Raw genomic sequence first — 16716 nt, 5'->3', positions numbered from 1 at the left:
CAGTCCTGGCTCTCAACATCTGTGTCTACCTGTCTCCATCATCTCAATTCCTGCTCTCCCATCGCCCATCTCCCCCACCCTGGGTCCCCACTCCCTCCTCCCCAATCTCCTTCTCCCTGTACATTCTCCGTCCCTGACTGTCTCTCTCTCTTCCCACTCTTGTTTCTACCTCTGCCCCAGGTCTTCAGTCCTGAGAGATGAGACAAGAGGGGAAGTGGGGTGTGGGGAACAGAGGAGAGGGAGGATGGAAAATCCAGGCGGAAGGGAAGAGGGTCAGGCAGACCGGCTAGGCTCCCTTGGCACCTCTGTCAGAGCCCCGCCCAGGGCTCTGTGGCCTGGCCCATATAAGCAGCTCCTGGCCTCAGCACTGAGAACTTGGTGTCTGCTGTCATCAAGAACCTCTATCTCCATCCCTTCACGTGGACCTGCAGGTAGGAGCACCTTCTCTTCCCTAAGTCCCTGCTCTCAGGCAGGCTCCTCGGCTCAGTTCTCTGCCTACCTTTCTCACAACTCTGTCTCCCTTCTTGTCTCTGACGGTCAGTCCGTCGGTGACTAGGAACATCTTGCTCTTTCTCAATGCCTCACCTCCCAGTCTTGTGTTTCCAACCAGACTGGTACAGAGTTGAATTTAGAAATGCTGGGGCCCAGCACCCAGTCTCCGAGTCTTTTTGAATTGGTGCTTTAGGCATTTCTCTTTTGTCACTGAGCCTATAGCCCTCTGTAGGATCAGCTCGTGGAGGTAACAACATGCTGGACGCTTGTAGACATCACTAGCAGTGTCTCTGTGGGCACCTGGCTCAAAGTTCTTTCCCATCTGTCTCTGCCACACCTGACTGCCTTTGCTTCCCCTCTATCTGTCTCTCCAACTCTGTCTCTGCTCCAAGGAGGATCCTCTGGGGTCTGTCGGGCAGCTGTTAAAATGATGGGCGAGTAGTTCGCCCACCAACCCATCCCAGCCAACAGGCTAACTTGGCCTCTTTCTCTTCAGCTCCCTTCCCCCCTGAAAGTCCATCTCCCCCAGTGCCCTAGTTCCTTGCCCTCCCTGCCCAGTATCCAGCATCCCTTGGACAGACTACGTTGCTGTTACCGTAGCCATCCCCTGCAGCCGTTTACAGCAGCCACCTCCTCAGGGCCAGCGAGATGCAGTTTGAGATGCACGACCACGTGAAAGGCAAAGGTGGGGGTCACTGAATACACCAGCAATCTTCTGGGCGCCAGAAACCTTGCTGCCTCCCTCCCCTGGGCACCCTGGCTTCAAAAACAAATGGCACCTGCTTCTACCCCAGAGGCCCCAGGAAATGTTAGAGGCCAGTTGTGGAGGAGGAAGAGGAGGAGGAGGAGATGGTGGTATTGTAGCCAAGTCAGGTTTTGCACAGCTGTGGTGCCCACTTTGTCCTTCCAACTTTGGCTCAACCAGATGTGTAATTGGCAACAGCAGCAGAGACAGACTAGGGGTGTTGATGACCGAATGTGACAGATAGGAATGGGGAGGTACAGTGATGTTTTCTCCAGTGGGCGGCCAGGTGGCCTGCCCAGACTGCCCGGCAGAAGGAAGGGTGGCAGGGGTGGTGCGGCCAAGAAGAGCCTCCTAGGATGCCTGCTGATCCCCCTTCTCTTCCTTCACAGCCATGTCATATCCAGTGACTAGTCAGCCTCAGTGCACCAACACCTGCTACCAGACACAGCTCAGCGATTGGCACACGGGCCTCACCGACTGTTGCAACGATATGCCCGTCTGTGAGTGTCCAGGGAAGATGGGGAGGGAAGCTTACCCCACACTCCTACTGCAGTCTTCACTCTTCCTGGGATCCTAACATCCAACCCTCACCCTCCTCATGGTGACCCCACTCCCTCTCCAGTCACTAACCCACCCTACCCCGAAAGTCCGATTGCTTTGGGTCTTCGTTTCCTTCTCTACAACTGTCTTCCCGGTGCCTTCATTCCCTCCGTGCCACTGCGCGTGCCCTCCCCAGGCACCTCCTGACCGGTTTTGTCCTGTCCAGGTCTGTGTGGCACTTTCGCTCCACTGTGCCTCGCCTGCCGCATCTCCGATGACTTTGGGGAGTGCTGTTGTGCGCCATACCTGCCTGGAGGACTGCACTCTCTGCGCACAGGCATGCGGGAACGCTACCACATCCAGGTGCGCGCCCATCCAGGACCACAGGGATTGAGACTGGGGATCGCAGGGGTTGAGTCTAGGGACTGCCACTTGGCACCCAAGAGCAAAGCTCCTGATTGTTCTCGATTTCTCTCCTTCCCACCCTCCAGGGCTCCGTCGGGCACGACTGGGCTGCTCTCACCTTTTGTCTGCCCTGCGCCCTCTGTCAGATGGCGCGGGAACTGAAGATCCGAGAGTAAGGACATCCTCTCCTGAGTCCTTGCTTCTGCCTGGCCTCCCTGTGAGGCCCCTCCTTGGAAAGCCTGTCCTACTGCCCCTGTCCCATCGCCAAAAAAATACATCCACAATAAAAACTCGAAAACCAACCCCACCTACAAGTTTTTATTGTCTTGGGGAAGGACTCTGGGTGCATTGGGAGGTTTGCTGAGAGAGACATCTAGGTGTATCAGACAAGACGGGTTTGCTAGGGGTGGGCCTGTGAGGACTTCCTGGGAGCACCTCACAAAGTAGAACCATTAGCCTGAGGCTGCAGATGACCTATCTGAAGTCCTGCCCACATCCTGAAAATAAGCAAAACCAGACAGTCTGGGGATAGACGCCCAAGCCTGCTGCAATCCCCACGCTACAGATGCTGAGGCAGGAAGTCTAAGAGAAGCCCAGGCTGCATGGAATGAGGGCAGCCTGGGCCGCATATTGAGACCCTGCTTCAAATAAGAGAAAACTTGTAAAATATTAAGAAAGAAAGACTTAAACTCTTCAAACAATGCTCTCCGGAGCTCGCTCAGTATCTACAGATACTTTAAAAAGGAATTTTAATTGTGTGTGTGTGTCTTGTGCCTGCACACACCACATACATGGAGTTCCCAAAGGGAGTTGGATCCCCCACACCTGTCCTCCCATCTGCTTCCAGACAAGATGGGCCTTTGGGGGAAGGCCACCAACGGTGGTCCCCCATGAGCTAGCTCATCATACTAAGTTCATTACCACCTCTTCAACTCAGTGACGTTTCGCCCGGCGACACGTACTGCAGAAGGAATTAACTGGAACATGCTGGGTCTCAGAACTCCTGGGACCCAGTCTTTACCTTACCATTTCCGTGCAATCTTGGGGAACGGATAAACCTTTCCAAGCTTGTGTTCACCTCTGATGGTAGCAGCTCTTAATATGTAAACCGACTACAGTGAGAGATGGCTCAGTGGTTAAGAGCTCTGGCTGCCCTTGGGAAGGAGCACTTTGGTTCCCGGCACCCACATGGCAGCTCATGACTGCCTGCAACTCTAGTTTGAGAGGATCTGATGCCTTCTCCTGGCCTCCTTAGGGCACCTCCACCCACATGCACACATACTTACACAAAATTACTTTTTTTAAAAGCCAAGTTTATGTTCACATTTCACAGGGCAGGAGACACTGTCAGCTCATGAAAGCAAAACTCACATGGGGCCAGAGTACCGCCTGAACGTACTGTCACTCATGCGCCACACGGCCATGCACTGAAGCAAGGGACTGGCATTGGGGCCAAGCATACAGACAAAATGCACTGTTCAGCCTCTGCAGCAAAGAACCGTGTGGAGCTGAGGCCGAGATGTCAGGTCCACCTCTGCCCTTGCGTCCAGATTTTGGTGTCCGGGGCCGAGGGCTAGGATGGGAAGGCGGGGTGGGGGGGTAATAGTTTCTCAGCTTTGATGTCGAGCTTACTTCTGAGAATGCTTGTCCACACCCAGCTGCCACTGTCCTGCAGCTGCTGCCCTCACCAGCACTACCAGTTCTCTGTGCTCAATTCCTCCCGTTCAAACAATGGTTTCTGTGTTCCGTACGTACCTGGGCTTTTCTTATCTAAGGACAATCCCTGTGACACAGACTGTCTGATTCTCCCTGAGCCGAACTGTGGCAGGGACAAAGAAACGGTCAAAGATGTCCCTGCCCATTGTTCCTGCCATCCCTCTTCCGGGGAGCAGGAGACCCCGTTGCAGCACCCTGCATTGCTGAGAAGGGGCAGAGCTAGGCTCAGGATACACAGCTTGGAGGTGCGACCAGGACACATGTTCCACTCACCCAGAGCATCCCTCATCCCCGGCACACAGAAGGCAGTCAAGCCGCCCTCCCGAGTCTTCCCCACACTTTATTGCTGCCTCAGTTGCCCTCCTGTTGTAGAAATGTGAGCCCTGGGGCTGGGGATTTAGCTCAGTGGTAGAGCGCTTACCTAGGAAGCGCAAGGCCCTGGGTTCGGTCCCCAGCTCCAAAAAAAAGAACCAAAAAAAAAAAAAAAAAAAGAAATGTGAGCCCTGCTGACACATGCACATTATCAGGACCTATCAGACTGGGAAAGAGGCTAGGCCCAACCCCCATCCCAGGACCAAAGCAGCAGCAGCAGCAGCAGCAGCAGCAGCAGCAGCAGCAGCAGCAGCAGCAGCAGCAGCAGCCGAGGCTTGAAGCTGTGTCCTGGGGAGAGCAGGAGTCCCAAGCTCACCTGCCGAGGACTGGGGGAAGAGAGAGCTCCTAAGTCCAAAAGGGAGACCCAGGTTGGGGTGGCCTCTGAGGAGAGTCCCAAGGACTCAAAAAGAGCCAAATGATGACCCCTCCAGGATCCCCCACCCCACACCTGCCAGAGCAGGGTGTGAGGCATCTCAGGTGAAGGATTTGCCTCTGAGGCTCACTTGAAATAAGCCTACATCTCCAGGTTCAGCTAGAGACCCTGGTCCAGCCCAGGGTAGGCAGCAGCTCACTGTGCCTACAGCGGGTAGTTGCACTGTCCTGTCCTCCCCGTACCTGCCTGCCTTTGCCAGCTCACCGCAGTGCACTAGATCCCTCCTGTTGATGCACTCAAGCTCTTGCCGTATGAATCCAGTCACACCCGGCTCCAGCCCACAAGCCCCAGCCTGTCCCAGCTTAGTAATGACCTCACTGTCCACCCAGTGGCCATTCTGGATATGTCCTCTCCTTTACCCTAATGTCTGCACCACTGTCACATCCTGCCACTCACCCTCCTTCTGCCCAGTTGCCCACCTGCAGCAGCCTCTCTGTGCCCATCAGCCCACTCTTCCCCCCCAGAGCTGAGACTCTCCATTTACCTCCACAGAACGGCCCAACCACTTTCCCTGCCCTGAGAATAAAACCCAGCTCAGTCTACACTTGATGGCCGGGTTCCTGGTTCTTGTAATAAAACAAACCGCTTCCAGCCTCAGGCCCTTCGGCCTTACAGTTTCCTCAACTCTTGAAATTTGCGTTCCAAAGGTCTTCCCTCATTCTGTCACCTTTCTCAGCCCAGTTTCTCCAAGTGCCGCATCCACTTTACCTGGATGCCTCACTGTGTTACATGTGCGTGTCTCCTCCCACAAGAACTCAAGTCCTAGCAGATGGGGGTGGGGGCTATCACCTCCTGCCTTGCTCTGTGCCTACAACTGTACGAGGCACACAGTAGTAGCTCAATAAACAGTTGCTAGATGCAGAACAAAGGGGAGACCCTGGAGAAAGGGAGCCAGTGGTTTCTGAGGACTGTCCAGGGGATCTCTAGCCCAGAGTGGCCCCATCAGGCAACGTGGTAACTGCGGAAGAGAACCCTTGACAGGTCAAAGGGACATGCTAGTGAGATTGTCCTGACTTAACAGTCCCTTCCGGCCTCCACCACCCCCATGTCCACTGCCCCCAGCACCCCCGCTTCCCCCACAGTACTCATGCAGCCTATGACGCAGAGTGACAAGGGCTGACCCAAGGCAGGCCCCATTGGGAGCATGAGGCCCCCCAGGTAGCTGGAGCAGCAGAGTGGCCACACCAGCCATGCCATCTTCTGTGGGTTCAAGGGTAATGGGCCCAGCTCGTAGGCCAGCTGTGGTGGCAGGGAGAGCTGGTGGGCAGCACCCTCCTCCCATGGGTCCCCAGGGCCCCCCAGCTCCTGTCAGCAGTAGAGGTGCAAGAAATGGCTCGGAGCGGCGGAAGGCAGGAGGCGGGAGGCCAGCTGGCTTCCAGGCAGGTGCTGGGCCCGCAGGGTCTGGAGGGAAGCAGACTGTGACCTTGGCAAAGGGGCGGCTAGCCATCTTGGTCATCTCCTGCAGGTGCCGGCGCTGCTCTTGCCGCTGGTCCAGAGCCTGCTTGGCCTTCCAGAGGAGCACACAGAGTGAGAGGAAGAGGAAGAAGCAGGAAAAGAAGACAGAGAAGAAGACGAACAGGTCAATGTGGGCCTGGTCTTGCCGGAAGAAGAGCAGGCCCTGTGAGTCCGCCGAGCCGTTGGCCCCAGGCCCGTTGGGATCCCCTACCCCCAGCAGCAGCAGGTAGAAGCGGCTGGACTTGAGGGCGTGGTGCTCATGGGGATAGGTGATCACCAGCCTGTCCCGCACACTGCGGACCACCAGCACTGCCGAGGGTTCCGTCACTGTCACATAGGTAATCAGGCCCCGTGGCCACACCTCGCGGACTCGTGGCTCCACTGGAGAACCTGATCCACTTCCGGTCCCCAGTCCTCCTAGGTCCGAAGCCACACGAGGTACACCATCGGCAGGAGGCGGAGGAGGTGGGGGAGGTGGGGGTGGCTGGATGTGCACAGTGTGGACACCTGTGTCAGGGGCCACTCGGACCACAAAAGTGTCATAGGAAGTGGAGACATAGAGGTCCACAGCACCGAAGGTCACGTCTAGTGTCAGGCGGATGTCCACATTGGTGAACTTGGGTTGGACGCCAAACAGCACAGTTCGGCCAGGACCCAAGGCCCGGCGCTTCGGCTCATGGAAGCAGTTGGTCTGGGAAGTGGGGTCCAGGCAGCACTCCTGCTCCACCGAGATGAGTCGGTAACACTGCTGGCCACCCAGTGGGCTCCCGTGGAATGACTCCCGGCACTTAGCACACTGACAGGGCAGGAGTAGAGTTGGCCATCAGGGCAGAGCTCGGTGCTGAGGCCCTCAATGCCAAACAGGCACAGCACTGTGCCCCCAGCACACCCTACCTGCAGCCCAGCATGGGCTCCCAATTGTGAGACTTCTATGGGAGTCTGGCTGTACATCCTTACTAGCTACCTGTGGCCCTCAGTCAGTGACCCGACCTCACTGAGCTCTGTACTGACAGGAACCAAGGCTTGCTCAGGGAACTGAAATCATATTCACAGCCTGCGGCTCAGGGTTTGGTCAGCATTTCCTGCCCACCTGGCTTCTTCTTGGGGACTTTATACTAGCTGATCCTCTCTGCCTAGATGGCTCCATAGGTCACTTCCACCCAAAGTGTCACCCTTTTACAGAGGCCTTCCTTAGTCATGGTCACCATACCTACCACTCAGTCACAGTAGTTATTAAGTGGCTAGTTATTACTGCTGTAATTATTAGAACCAAATAAACGCTACTCAGAAAAGCCAATGGAGTAACTGGAGGAGTCTGTGCTGACCTCCAGCCCACTCCAACAAAGGCCAATGGATGTATCTGACAGTATTGAGGGTGTTTTGTTTTGTTTCGTTTTTTTTCTGCTGGGCACAGTGACACCTACTGGTAATCTTAATATAGGGGGATTTACTGCTCTACCACTGAGCCACGCCCCCAGCCCCTCAGTGGGGGATTCTAGGCAGGGTCTCTACCACTGAGCCACGCCCCCAGCCCCTCAGTGGGGGATTCCAGGCAGGGGCTCTACCACTGAGCCACACCCCCAGCCCCTCACTGGGGGATTCCAGGCAGGGCTCTACCACTGAGCCACGCCCCCAGCCCCTCAGTGGGGGATTCCAGGCAGGGCTCTACCACTGAGCCACGCCCCCAGCTCCTCAGTGGGGGATTTGGGGCAGGTACTCTAGCATAGAGACATGCTTTTAGACCCTCAATGGGCTTTGTATGTATGTATGCATGCATGTGTGTATGTGTGCCTGTTAATGTGTGAGTACATTTTGTGTGTGTGCACATGTATATGTAAGTGAATTTGAAGATCCAAACTTGGATCTTTTTGCGTCTATGTATCTCTGGCTGGCCCTGCACTCAAAGAGATCTACCTGCTTCTGCCTCCCAAATGCTGGGACTAAAGGCGTGAGCCACCATGCCCAGAATAAACTTAGTGCTTGTGTAGTAGACACTTCACCGTCTGAGCTATCTCCCCAGTATCCTCAGCAAGCCTTTCAATCATACACCAATAAAGCAAAATTTCTGGCCTAGGATGAGAATGATGGAGGCCGGTAAGGCTTGTCTGGGTGGAGCTACACCTCTATTGGCAAATCCTGGGAAAGAGAAGTCGGCAATGAGACAGGAAGCTTTTCCCCTGGGCCTGGAGAGAGCGGGTGGGAGGGAGGAGTGGGCAGAGCAATCAGCCAGCCTCTGTGCTTCAGAAAGGAGAAATGGGCATAAGGGGGATTAGGTTTGTGTTAGGTTTCATTAGATTTTAAGTCTTGCACCACGCAGGCCTAGTACTGACAGAATCCTGCCTCAGCCTCCGAAGAATGGGGATCACAGCCTAGCTCACAAGGGGGATTTAGATTTAAGCTTAGAATTAATGAGAATCCCTCATCACCAGATTTCACCTGGTGGGGAAAGGCTTGTGGGACAAAAACCACCCCAGCAGCAAAGCTGGCACGGGGAGGGCAGTCGAGTCAGTGACATTTCTGACGTCACTGTGCCTTCTTGGGTGCAGCCATTCCTACATGCAGGCCCAGAGCACACAGGCTCTTGTTGCCCCGCCCCCCCGTGGCTGTCGTACTGAGACAGGTCTCATTTAGCACAGGTTGGCATGACAATCTCTGTGTAGCTTCTGATCCTCCCGCCTCGCCTCCAAAATGCTGGGGTCACATACACTCAGCTTCTGCAGTGTAGGAGAGAAAGCCCGGGCTGCGTACGCGTGCCAGGCAGGCGCTCCAGCAGCTGAGCCACAGCCTCAGACTACTGTGTGTAAAACTGCATCCCTCTATTGCCCAGGCTGGCCTTGAACTCAGGGCCTTCTCAGCCCCTAGAACAGCGGGCATGGGCCACCGCACCTGAGTCAAAGCATTTGCTTTTTCCCTAGGCTACTCTGAGGTTGGTTTCTAGCACTTGCAGCCTACAGTCTGTGACTGTCACAGTCAGAGCCCCCTGAGGTCCTACATCTGGACTCTGGGCCACTGCCCAGGGCTTAGCAAGCATACAGGATGATCTCCATCCCGAACCAGGTTCACAGCCCGATCTTGGTCCTGAGTCCCCTGGCCCAGTCTGCCCTTTGCTCCTGTGGCACCTGGCCCGTGCCTGGCTTTGAGACACACCTGGTACTTGTAGCAGTCTCGGCGGTCACTAGGAGAGCTGCCCTGGCAGACGCCTGTCTCTGTGTTGTTCTGACATGGGCATCCTGTTCCGTCCTGCTCGTTACAGGTGTCAGCGTGGCCATTGCACTGGCACCTGAGAATGGAAGAGAGCATGGGGTGAAGGCCCTGACCTCCAGACTCTCAGAGGTCCAGCCCACCGCCCCAGCCATGCGGTCCTTAAGTAACAATCTGCTTGGACTGTCGCCAGTTTTCTCAAGTTTCAGAAGGGCAGGCACAAAATGGGGGTGATCTTGAGGCCTCCCTCCTCAGCAGCCTTCTGTGGACTCAGGAGCCCAGTCTCCCTCCAGGTCTTTCTGCAGCCCTTGCTGACCTCTGATGTGGGGACCTCTTAACTGGGTTCCACTCACGTTCCTCACCCACTGCTTGGCCTCCAGCTTTCTTAAGCTTCATTTGCTTCTGGCTGACCATAGAGGGCTAGGCAAGGGGTCTAGTTCCCGGGGTTACTGCTGGTGAGAAGGGCAAGGCTCGGGCTTCTTCCTCTTACTTGGTGCATTTCCCGTCCAGGAGGAAGTAGCCGTGCAGGCAGCTCTCACATCTGTCTCCGTAGCTGTTGTTCTGGCAGTTCACACACACAGCTTCATCTTCACTAGGCCCTTCTGCCACCCAGGCTTCAATCTGGTCAACAAGGCAGAGAGAGATATGGGCCAGCCTCCTCCCTCAGACACGGGGGTCCAGGCCCAATCTCCTCCCTCAGACACAAGGGTCCAGGGACAGCCTCCTCCCTCAGATCCAGGGGTCCAGGTACAGCCTCCTCCCTCAGACCCAGGGGTCCAGGTACAGCCTCTTCTCTCAGACACAGGGGTCCAGGCCCAGCCTCCTCCCTCAGACACAAGGGTCCAGGTCCAGTCTTCCTCCCTCAGACAAAGGATCCAGGGCCCAGCCTCTTCTATCAGGCCCAGCCTTCTCAGACACAGGTGTCAAAGGCCTCACTCTCCTCCCTCAGACACAGGGGTCCAGGCCCCACCTCCTTCCTCAGATACAGGAGTCTAGGCCCTGTCTTCTCCCTGAGACACAGAGGTCCAGGCCCTGCCTCCTCCTCAGACTCCTGAGTGCGGACTTCACTCCTCACCTCCTCTGGATCCAGTGAGTACTTCTCTGGCTCCCTTCTGGCCATTTCTAGCTCTTTCCTGGAGACACACACATGGCTGTTCCCTCGACAGAAGGCATGGCATGGCCGGCAGGTCCCGCCACCCAAAGCCGAACCCACAAACAGTGGGAGACACTGCTCACAGTGGCTACCCTGGTAACAAAGAACAGTACCATTGAAAGGGCTAGGGGACATGGGGCAGGGGACACAAGGGCCAGGCACCTGGGCCAGCTCTTCCTTTTTTTTTTTTTTTTTTTTTTTTTTTTTTTTCCGGAGCTGGGGACCGATGGGCCAGCTCTCCAAGCTGGGCTGCGATTTAGCCTCTATCTTCACGTACCCCTAGCCCTTAAGTCGGGAGTAACAAAGCCTTCCATACACCCAGCTTCCCCAGCCACTCTGTCCACTACCACTCAGCCCCCAAAGTCTTCTCACATCTCCCCAGAATAGGGTTCTCCCATCCCTTCCCTGCCCATGGCTTCTCAGGACTGGGATGCCCAACCTCAAGATGCCTCAGCAGGAGGGCTGGGGTGACTCGGTGACACAGCACTTGCCTGGCATGTCAAACACCCTGGGCTCCATCCCAGCACCACCAAAATATACTTCAGAAACCAATAAAGAGCAGACAGAGGGGCTCGGGCTTGAGGCAGGACCCATACCTTGGTGTGGTTCCGGCACAGCAGGCAGTGATCCCGTGCTCCAACGCCAGCACACTCACTGTGGCGATTGCAACGACACTCTGTGGAGCAATTGCGGCCAACAAAGCCAAAGTGACACCGGCAGTGATCAGGCTCCACACAGGAGCCGTTCACACAGCCCTGGGCACACACAGGGCGGCAGACGCCAGTCACACTGCAGGGACAAGCAGCGATGAGGGCAGGGACCCAGCCTTCATCCATGGCCCCACTCTCTTTCAGTAGGCTGCTCACCCAGAGTCTGCCTGTCCCTGCTCTTCTGGAGACTCATTCTTTCCTGGTTTCTCTAGCAATTTTGTCCCCTGCACACTGGGTCAGTCAACTGTCCTCCTGTCTCACAGGTCGGCTCCATCACCCCTGAGCTCTGGGTCTCACAGGCCGGCTCCATCACCCCCAAGCCTGGGCTGTTTCCTTCCACATGACTCATGTCACCATCCTCACTGTCCCCATAACCTACCCTGTCTGCTCAGCCCTCCCCTGTCACCCCGACTAAGCCTCACTTGTCCATGGTGTAGCCTGTCTTGCAGCTGCACTCGTAGCCGTGGGGCTGGTCGTGGCAGTTCTGAGTCTCATTGCAGTCATGGTGCCCGTTTGCACACTCGTCCTCAGGGGGGCAGGACAGGAAGGCCCAGGATGCCCCAGGACGTCCACACGTGAGCCCTGACCCCAGAGGACACAGGGCTTTACCTAGGAGGTCTCTTCACCACTGACCCAGACACCTGGGCCCTTCCCACCTCCTCTGAATCCCTCCTCAGAACCGCCCCCCACTTTGTTCTCTGTGCCCCTGGTCAACCACCTGCCCAGCCCCCGGAACCTCTCTCACCATCTCGGGGGCCACTGAGACCACCTTCCATGCAGTGGCCACCTCCATCCTGTCCCCCCCAGGCACACCAGCCACAGTGGGGTCTTCGCAGACACAGGGCGCACTGCGTAGCCTGAGCACAGCCCAGGGAGCAGCTCTCTGGCCCCCGAAGCAGCCGCCCACAGCCTCCAGCCATACAGCGTAAGGGCAGGTAGGAGGGGCTCAGACACTGGGGGTCAGGGGAGGGGAAGGGACAAAGAGAGAGACAGGGAAAGAAAGTTAAATATGCTTCTCAGACTGCACCCTTTCCTCCCAGGCCCCACCCTCCCTGGTTCTAGCTATCTCAGGGTACAAGCAGGGCTATCACAAGCCTTTGCAACCAGACATCAAGACTAGAATTGGATGAGCCCAGCACACCAGCCCATGCTTGCAATCACAGAAGACAGGGGTGAAGGCAAAGGATCAAGAGTTCAAGGTTACCCTCAGCTACATAGTGAGCTCAAGGGCAGCTTGGGCCACATGAGCCCTGATGTTTAAGAACAAGGGACTGGGGTCAGGGTTTCGTGGAGCCCTGGGCTGAGGGGACACTGGCATGAGATGGTGAGCAGAGGAAGGTACAGGGAGTGCAGGAAGAGAACAGGCAGGCAGCAGTGTCAGTCACCAGTCACACCTGAAGGAAGGGAGCCGCAGCATGGCAGCCAGGGCTGTGTCCAGCCCCTAGGAACTTTCTGCCCATGACCCAAAGGGAACTGGGCAATCCCAGTACTTCGAAGGCAGAAACAGGAGAAACAAGAGATTCCAGACCAGGACAGCAGGTAAGACAGCTTGGGGGTCAATGTTGCTAAGCTTGATGACATGAGTTTGATCCCTGGGACCCATAAAGGGAGAAACTGAACTCATTCCTACAGGTTGTCCTCTGACCTCTAAACACACGCATCCCCTCCCAAAATGAATAAATAATAATAATAATAATAAGTATAATAAGTATAATAATAAGTATATAAAATGGAGGTGGAGGAAGAAGAGGAGGGGGAGGAGGGGAAGGGGAAGGAGGAGGGGGAAGAGGGGGAGGGAGGAGATAGAGGAAGAAGGAGGGAGGAGGGAAGAAGGAGGAGGGAGGACAGAGGAGAAGGAGGGGGAGGAGGAGGGGGAGGAGGGGAAGGAGGAGGGGGAAGAAGGGGAGGGAGGGGGAGGATATAGAAGAAGAAGGAGGGAGGAGGGAGGAGGGAGGAAGAGGGGGAGGAGGAGGAAGGGGAGGAGGAGGAAGAAGAAGAAGAAGAAGAGGAGGAAGAGGAAGAGGAAGAAGAGGAAGAGGAAGAAGAGGAAGAAGAGGAAGAAGAGGAAGAAGAAGAAGAGGAAGAAGAGGAAGAGGAAGAAGAGGAAGAAGAAGTAGTAGTCGTCAAGGCTGGCCTAGGCTATATGAGTTCCAGATTAGCCTGAGCTACAGAGGAAAACCATATTTTAAAAAGTGTTGGACAATGGCAGAGGTGGCGCACGCCTTTAATCCCAGCACTCATGATGCAGGCAGATCTCTGAATCTGAGGCCAGTGTGGCCTACAATAAGTTCCAGGAAAGCGAGGGCTGTTACATAGAGAAAATGTCTTTAACTCCCATGTCCCGTAAGTCCTATCACATCGATGCAAAGTCTCCTTTCCCTCCCCAGTTTCTGTACCTGAAAGAAGGCAGTGACAAGACAGGGTGTCACAAGCCACAGCTTCCTCTTCTTTTTACAAATATATTTTATGTGCTTTGGTATTTTACCTACATATATGTCTGTATGAAGGTGTTGAACCCTCGAGTTACAGACAGCTGTGAGTCATCCCTCCAGCCCACAAGTCACAACTTCTCACAACAAACTTAGGCCTGGCTTTGGGGGAAACAGGCTACTCCCAACCCAGCCAGCTGATGGAGGCATCCTGGGTGAGAAGCCAGCCTACAATTCACGAGCTATCACTTGCTGGCTGGGACTCGGACTGCTTATAGAATGAGGTCTGGGCCCTTGGGAACATACCATGGGGTATAAGAGCGTTTTATTTAGTGTTTGGCCTTATGTGAAATGTAAGAGGGTGCGAGTGATCTGGGCTGGCTGCCCAAGGGCAATTAGGGAGAAATAAAGCAATCTGCAGTCCTGAAATAGAAACCCTCATGGCTGTGGCCAGAGTTCTGAGCCTGCCGAGACCTGGGCTGGCTGCGAGCAGAGCTGGGAGCAGAGCCCTGCCAAGGCGGGCATCCAGTACTTTTGTGCTCTGGCCTTGCGAATAAGTTCTCATAAATTCTGCTCTCGCCCTGCCTGCCCCGACACCCCAGCAGGGACTCTATGTATCCATGATGTCCTGGAACTTGCAGCCCTCCTGCCTCAGCCACCCGAACCCTGGAGAACAAGGCATGAGATAGCCTGTGGTATCATTTTCCTGTGTTGGAATGACTGCAGGGCTAGAGAGCCAGCTCAGAGGTGAGGTGCGTGCGCACTGCTCCGGCACCCACACTAGATCCAAACCCACTGAGTTTCTGTACACACACAGGGGGGTCAGTGAGTGACCTCAGGCGCTGTCCACCTTGTCTTTGAGTCAGTCTCTCATTGGCCTGAAGTCACCAGACTGGCCACCGAGTTCCAGGGCCCGGCCTGTGTCTACCTCCTTAGCACTGGGGTTACACACCAGGACCTATACACCTGGACTTTTTTATCAGGGGTTATGGGGATGAAATTCAGGTCTTCCTGCTTGAAGGACAGCTGTTTTACTGAGTGAGCCATCTTCTCAGGCCCAGAGCCCGCGAGTTTGACTACAAAGTACATAAGCCAATACGCTGCTCCTAGGTGAAGCTTCTAGCTGTAGAAGCCGGCAACCTCCTATGCTGGGGTGTGCAGGAAGCACTGCTGGCTCCCCTCAATGTCACCTTTAGAATGGAAGTCCCAGTGGCATGGGCCTCCCACCGCACACTGCGATCCACTGGGAGAAGGGTGAAGGGATGGCTGACCCAGTCAGTCCCCAGTGGTTTGGTGAGCTGGCACACTTGTCACTTGTCACTGGGCTGTGGCTATTAGCCTACGCACAAGGAATAGGTAACAGTGGGAATCAGACATTCCTTGCTAAATACGACAATGGAGGGTGGATCTGACTTGCCTTCCACTGGGGCACAGCACAACTAAATTATGCTAGGTGGACACATTTGGACCTTCCAGAAGTGGACAACGTGGTAGGCGGCCACCTGTGCCTGTCAAATACATCCAGCACCAGTCACATCTTCAACCCACAGGCAAGCAAGGTCCTGCCCACCCTGTTGAACTGGGCCCTCTCAGCCCTCCCTCGTGGCGGCTCACTGGGCCCTGAATAAGGCCCAGACATCCAGGAAAGGACACAGGGTTGTGATCATAATGGCAGGAGGCATGGAATATGGGGAAGGAAAAGAGGACAAGAAGGAGGAGAGAAGATGTCAGGGCTGCACAGAGGATGCCGGGGCTGGGCAGAGGATGCCAGGGCTGTGCAGAGGATGCCGAGGCTGGGCAGAGGACATGGGCATTACCTGCTGGAGGCTGCTGCTCCACACACAGTGCTGCCAGCCTCCATCTGCACCCTTGGAGGCCAGGCAGGATGTGCAATTGGGGAGGAGGTGACAGGGGGTGGGACAGGGCAGTGGGGGTGAGGACTCCACCGGCATAGGAGACACATTCAGCAGAGAATGGCTGAAGCAAGTCCAGTCGTAGGTGGGCTGCACTGACAGGATACGCCGAGTCTCCCCTGGTGGTGGGGATACGGGGTCAGTAACCAGTCTGCTTCCCAGACGCTCCTCCTTCAGAGGAGTTGAGATGCCAGCCCTTCTTCCCCAGTCCCGAGGGTTTAAGCCCTAGCACTGCTGGCTCAGACTCTGTGTCTATCCCTGTCCTTCCTCCAATATGCAGGCACCCAGGCCTCTAACCCCCTGGAAAGCAAACCTCAAGGCTCACCAGTCCTCTTGAATTGCCGAGTCCACATGCACTTTCCCTCCCGTGTGCACTGCTCACAGTCGGCAGCCCCGCATGCGGCCTCTGAGCAGTTACCAGCCCAGAAGACCTCTCGTTGGTTGATTCGACAGTCATTCTCGGAGGTGCAGGACCCATTGCGCCCGATGCAGGCGCCCTCTGGGCAGTTAGTGCACCACTTACAGCGGGGAACGGATGCCTGGTGGAGGAAGATGGACCTCTGTGGGGCTGGGCACCCCTTCTTCCTACCCAGCCAACCGCGAGTGCCTTGGTTCCTGAGATGCAGGGGTGGTGGGACAATGGAGCACAGTGAGGACCAGAGTCCCTGTCCCTGTCCCTCATCCACCACTCACCTCTCCATCTCCAGGCTGCAGGGTCCGAGGATGGCGGGCCAGGCACTCACTGCAGGTCCGCAGTCTCCGACATTCCTCAGGCGAGCGAGGCATTGGGGAGCAAGGGGGCACCCCACAACCCAGTCTGGAGGACACAAGGTTAGTTCACTCACTTGCATCTAGGACTTATGCTTGGTCTCTTGTATACCATGTCCCAAGCTGTACCTGAGGATCCTGGTTAGCCCCACCCCTTTGTGATGTGAGGTATCACCAACTGTCTCCTCCTCCTTCCTACCCCTACCCAAAACAGCATTCTTCCCCTCACCCAGCCAGAGGTCAAGCCTCTCTGTGCCCCCTCCTCGCTGTTCTGCCCCCACAAGCACTCCAGGAATCAATCTGCTCAGGTCTCCAACATCTATCCTCCCCCACCCCACCCACCACCCCCCAGCATAGGGCTGAAATCCCCTGGAAAGGAATAGG

At 55.8% G+C, this 16716-nt stretch overlaps 2 protein-coding genes across 9 annotated transcripts in view; one reads left to right on the top strand and one right to left on the bottom strand.

Moving 5' to 3' along the window:
- The first annotated feature begins 340 nt into the window (after nt 1–340).
- On the top strand, nt 341–2488 carry Cnfn (cornifelin). Of its 3 annotated transcripts, none has more exons than NM_001108909.1 (5): nt 341–431; nt 989–1177; nt 1627–1737; nt 2004–2140; nt 2269–2488. In NM_001108909.1, exons 2-5 carry the CDS (start codon nt 1141–1143, stop codon nt 2356–2358), a joined length of 375 nt encoding a protein of 124 aa, NP_001102379.1. In that variant the 5' UTR covers nt 341–431; nt 989–1140; the 3' UTR covers nt 2359–2488. The 3 variants fall into 3 exon arrangements, with proteins under 3 accessions (NP_001102379.1, XP_063125122.1, XP_063125130.1); XM_063269052.1 differs by having other exon boundaries at nt 372–431; nt 1051–1177; nt 2269–2484; XM_063269060.1 differs by lacking the exon at nt 989–1177 and having other exon boundaries at nt 372–431; nt 2269–2484.
- The window catches only part of Megf8 (multiple EGF-like-domains 8), a 49367-nt gene continuing 35124 nt past the window's right edge, over nt 2474–16716 (bottom strand). For 2 of the 6 annotated variants that reach the window (XM_006228364.5, XM_039106583.1), the window contains 10 exons: nt 16258–16381; nt 15890–16103; nt 15469–15683; nt 11968–12175; nt 11645–11804; nt 11109–11301; nt 10435–10605; nt 9850–9980; nt 9306–9438; nt 2474–6954 (listed from right to left, as the gene is read on the bottom strand). In XM_006228364.5, coding sequence (XP_006228426.1) covers nt 5686–6954; nt 9306–9438; nt 9850–9980; nt 10435–10605; nt 11109–11301; nt 11645–11804; nt 11968–12175; nt 15469–15683; nt 15890–16103; nt 16258–16381 — 2818 coding nt within the window. In that variant the 3' untranslated portion in view covers nt 2474–5685. Of the gene's footprint in view, nt 6955–9305; nt 9439–9849; nt 9981–10434; nt 10606–11108; nt 11302–11644; nt 11805–11967; nt 12176–15468; nt 15684–15889; nt 16104–16257; nt 16382–16716 lie in introns of those variants that run through there. The other 4 variants (XM_039106490.2, XM_039106569.2, NM_053628.2 and 1 more) reach the window with 4 other exon arrangements.

The sequence above is a fragment of the Rattus norvegicus genome, chromosome 1, assembly GCF_036323735.1.
Source record: "Rattus norvegicus strain BN/NHsdMcwi chromosome 1, GRCr8, whole genome shotgun sequence".
NCBI lineage: Eukaryota > Metazoa > Chordata > Mammalia > Rodentia > Muridae > Rattus > Rattus norvegicus.
The sequence above is the reverse complement of the archived record's forward strand: the minus strand, read 5'-3'. Positions and strand labels throughout refer to the sequence as shown.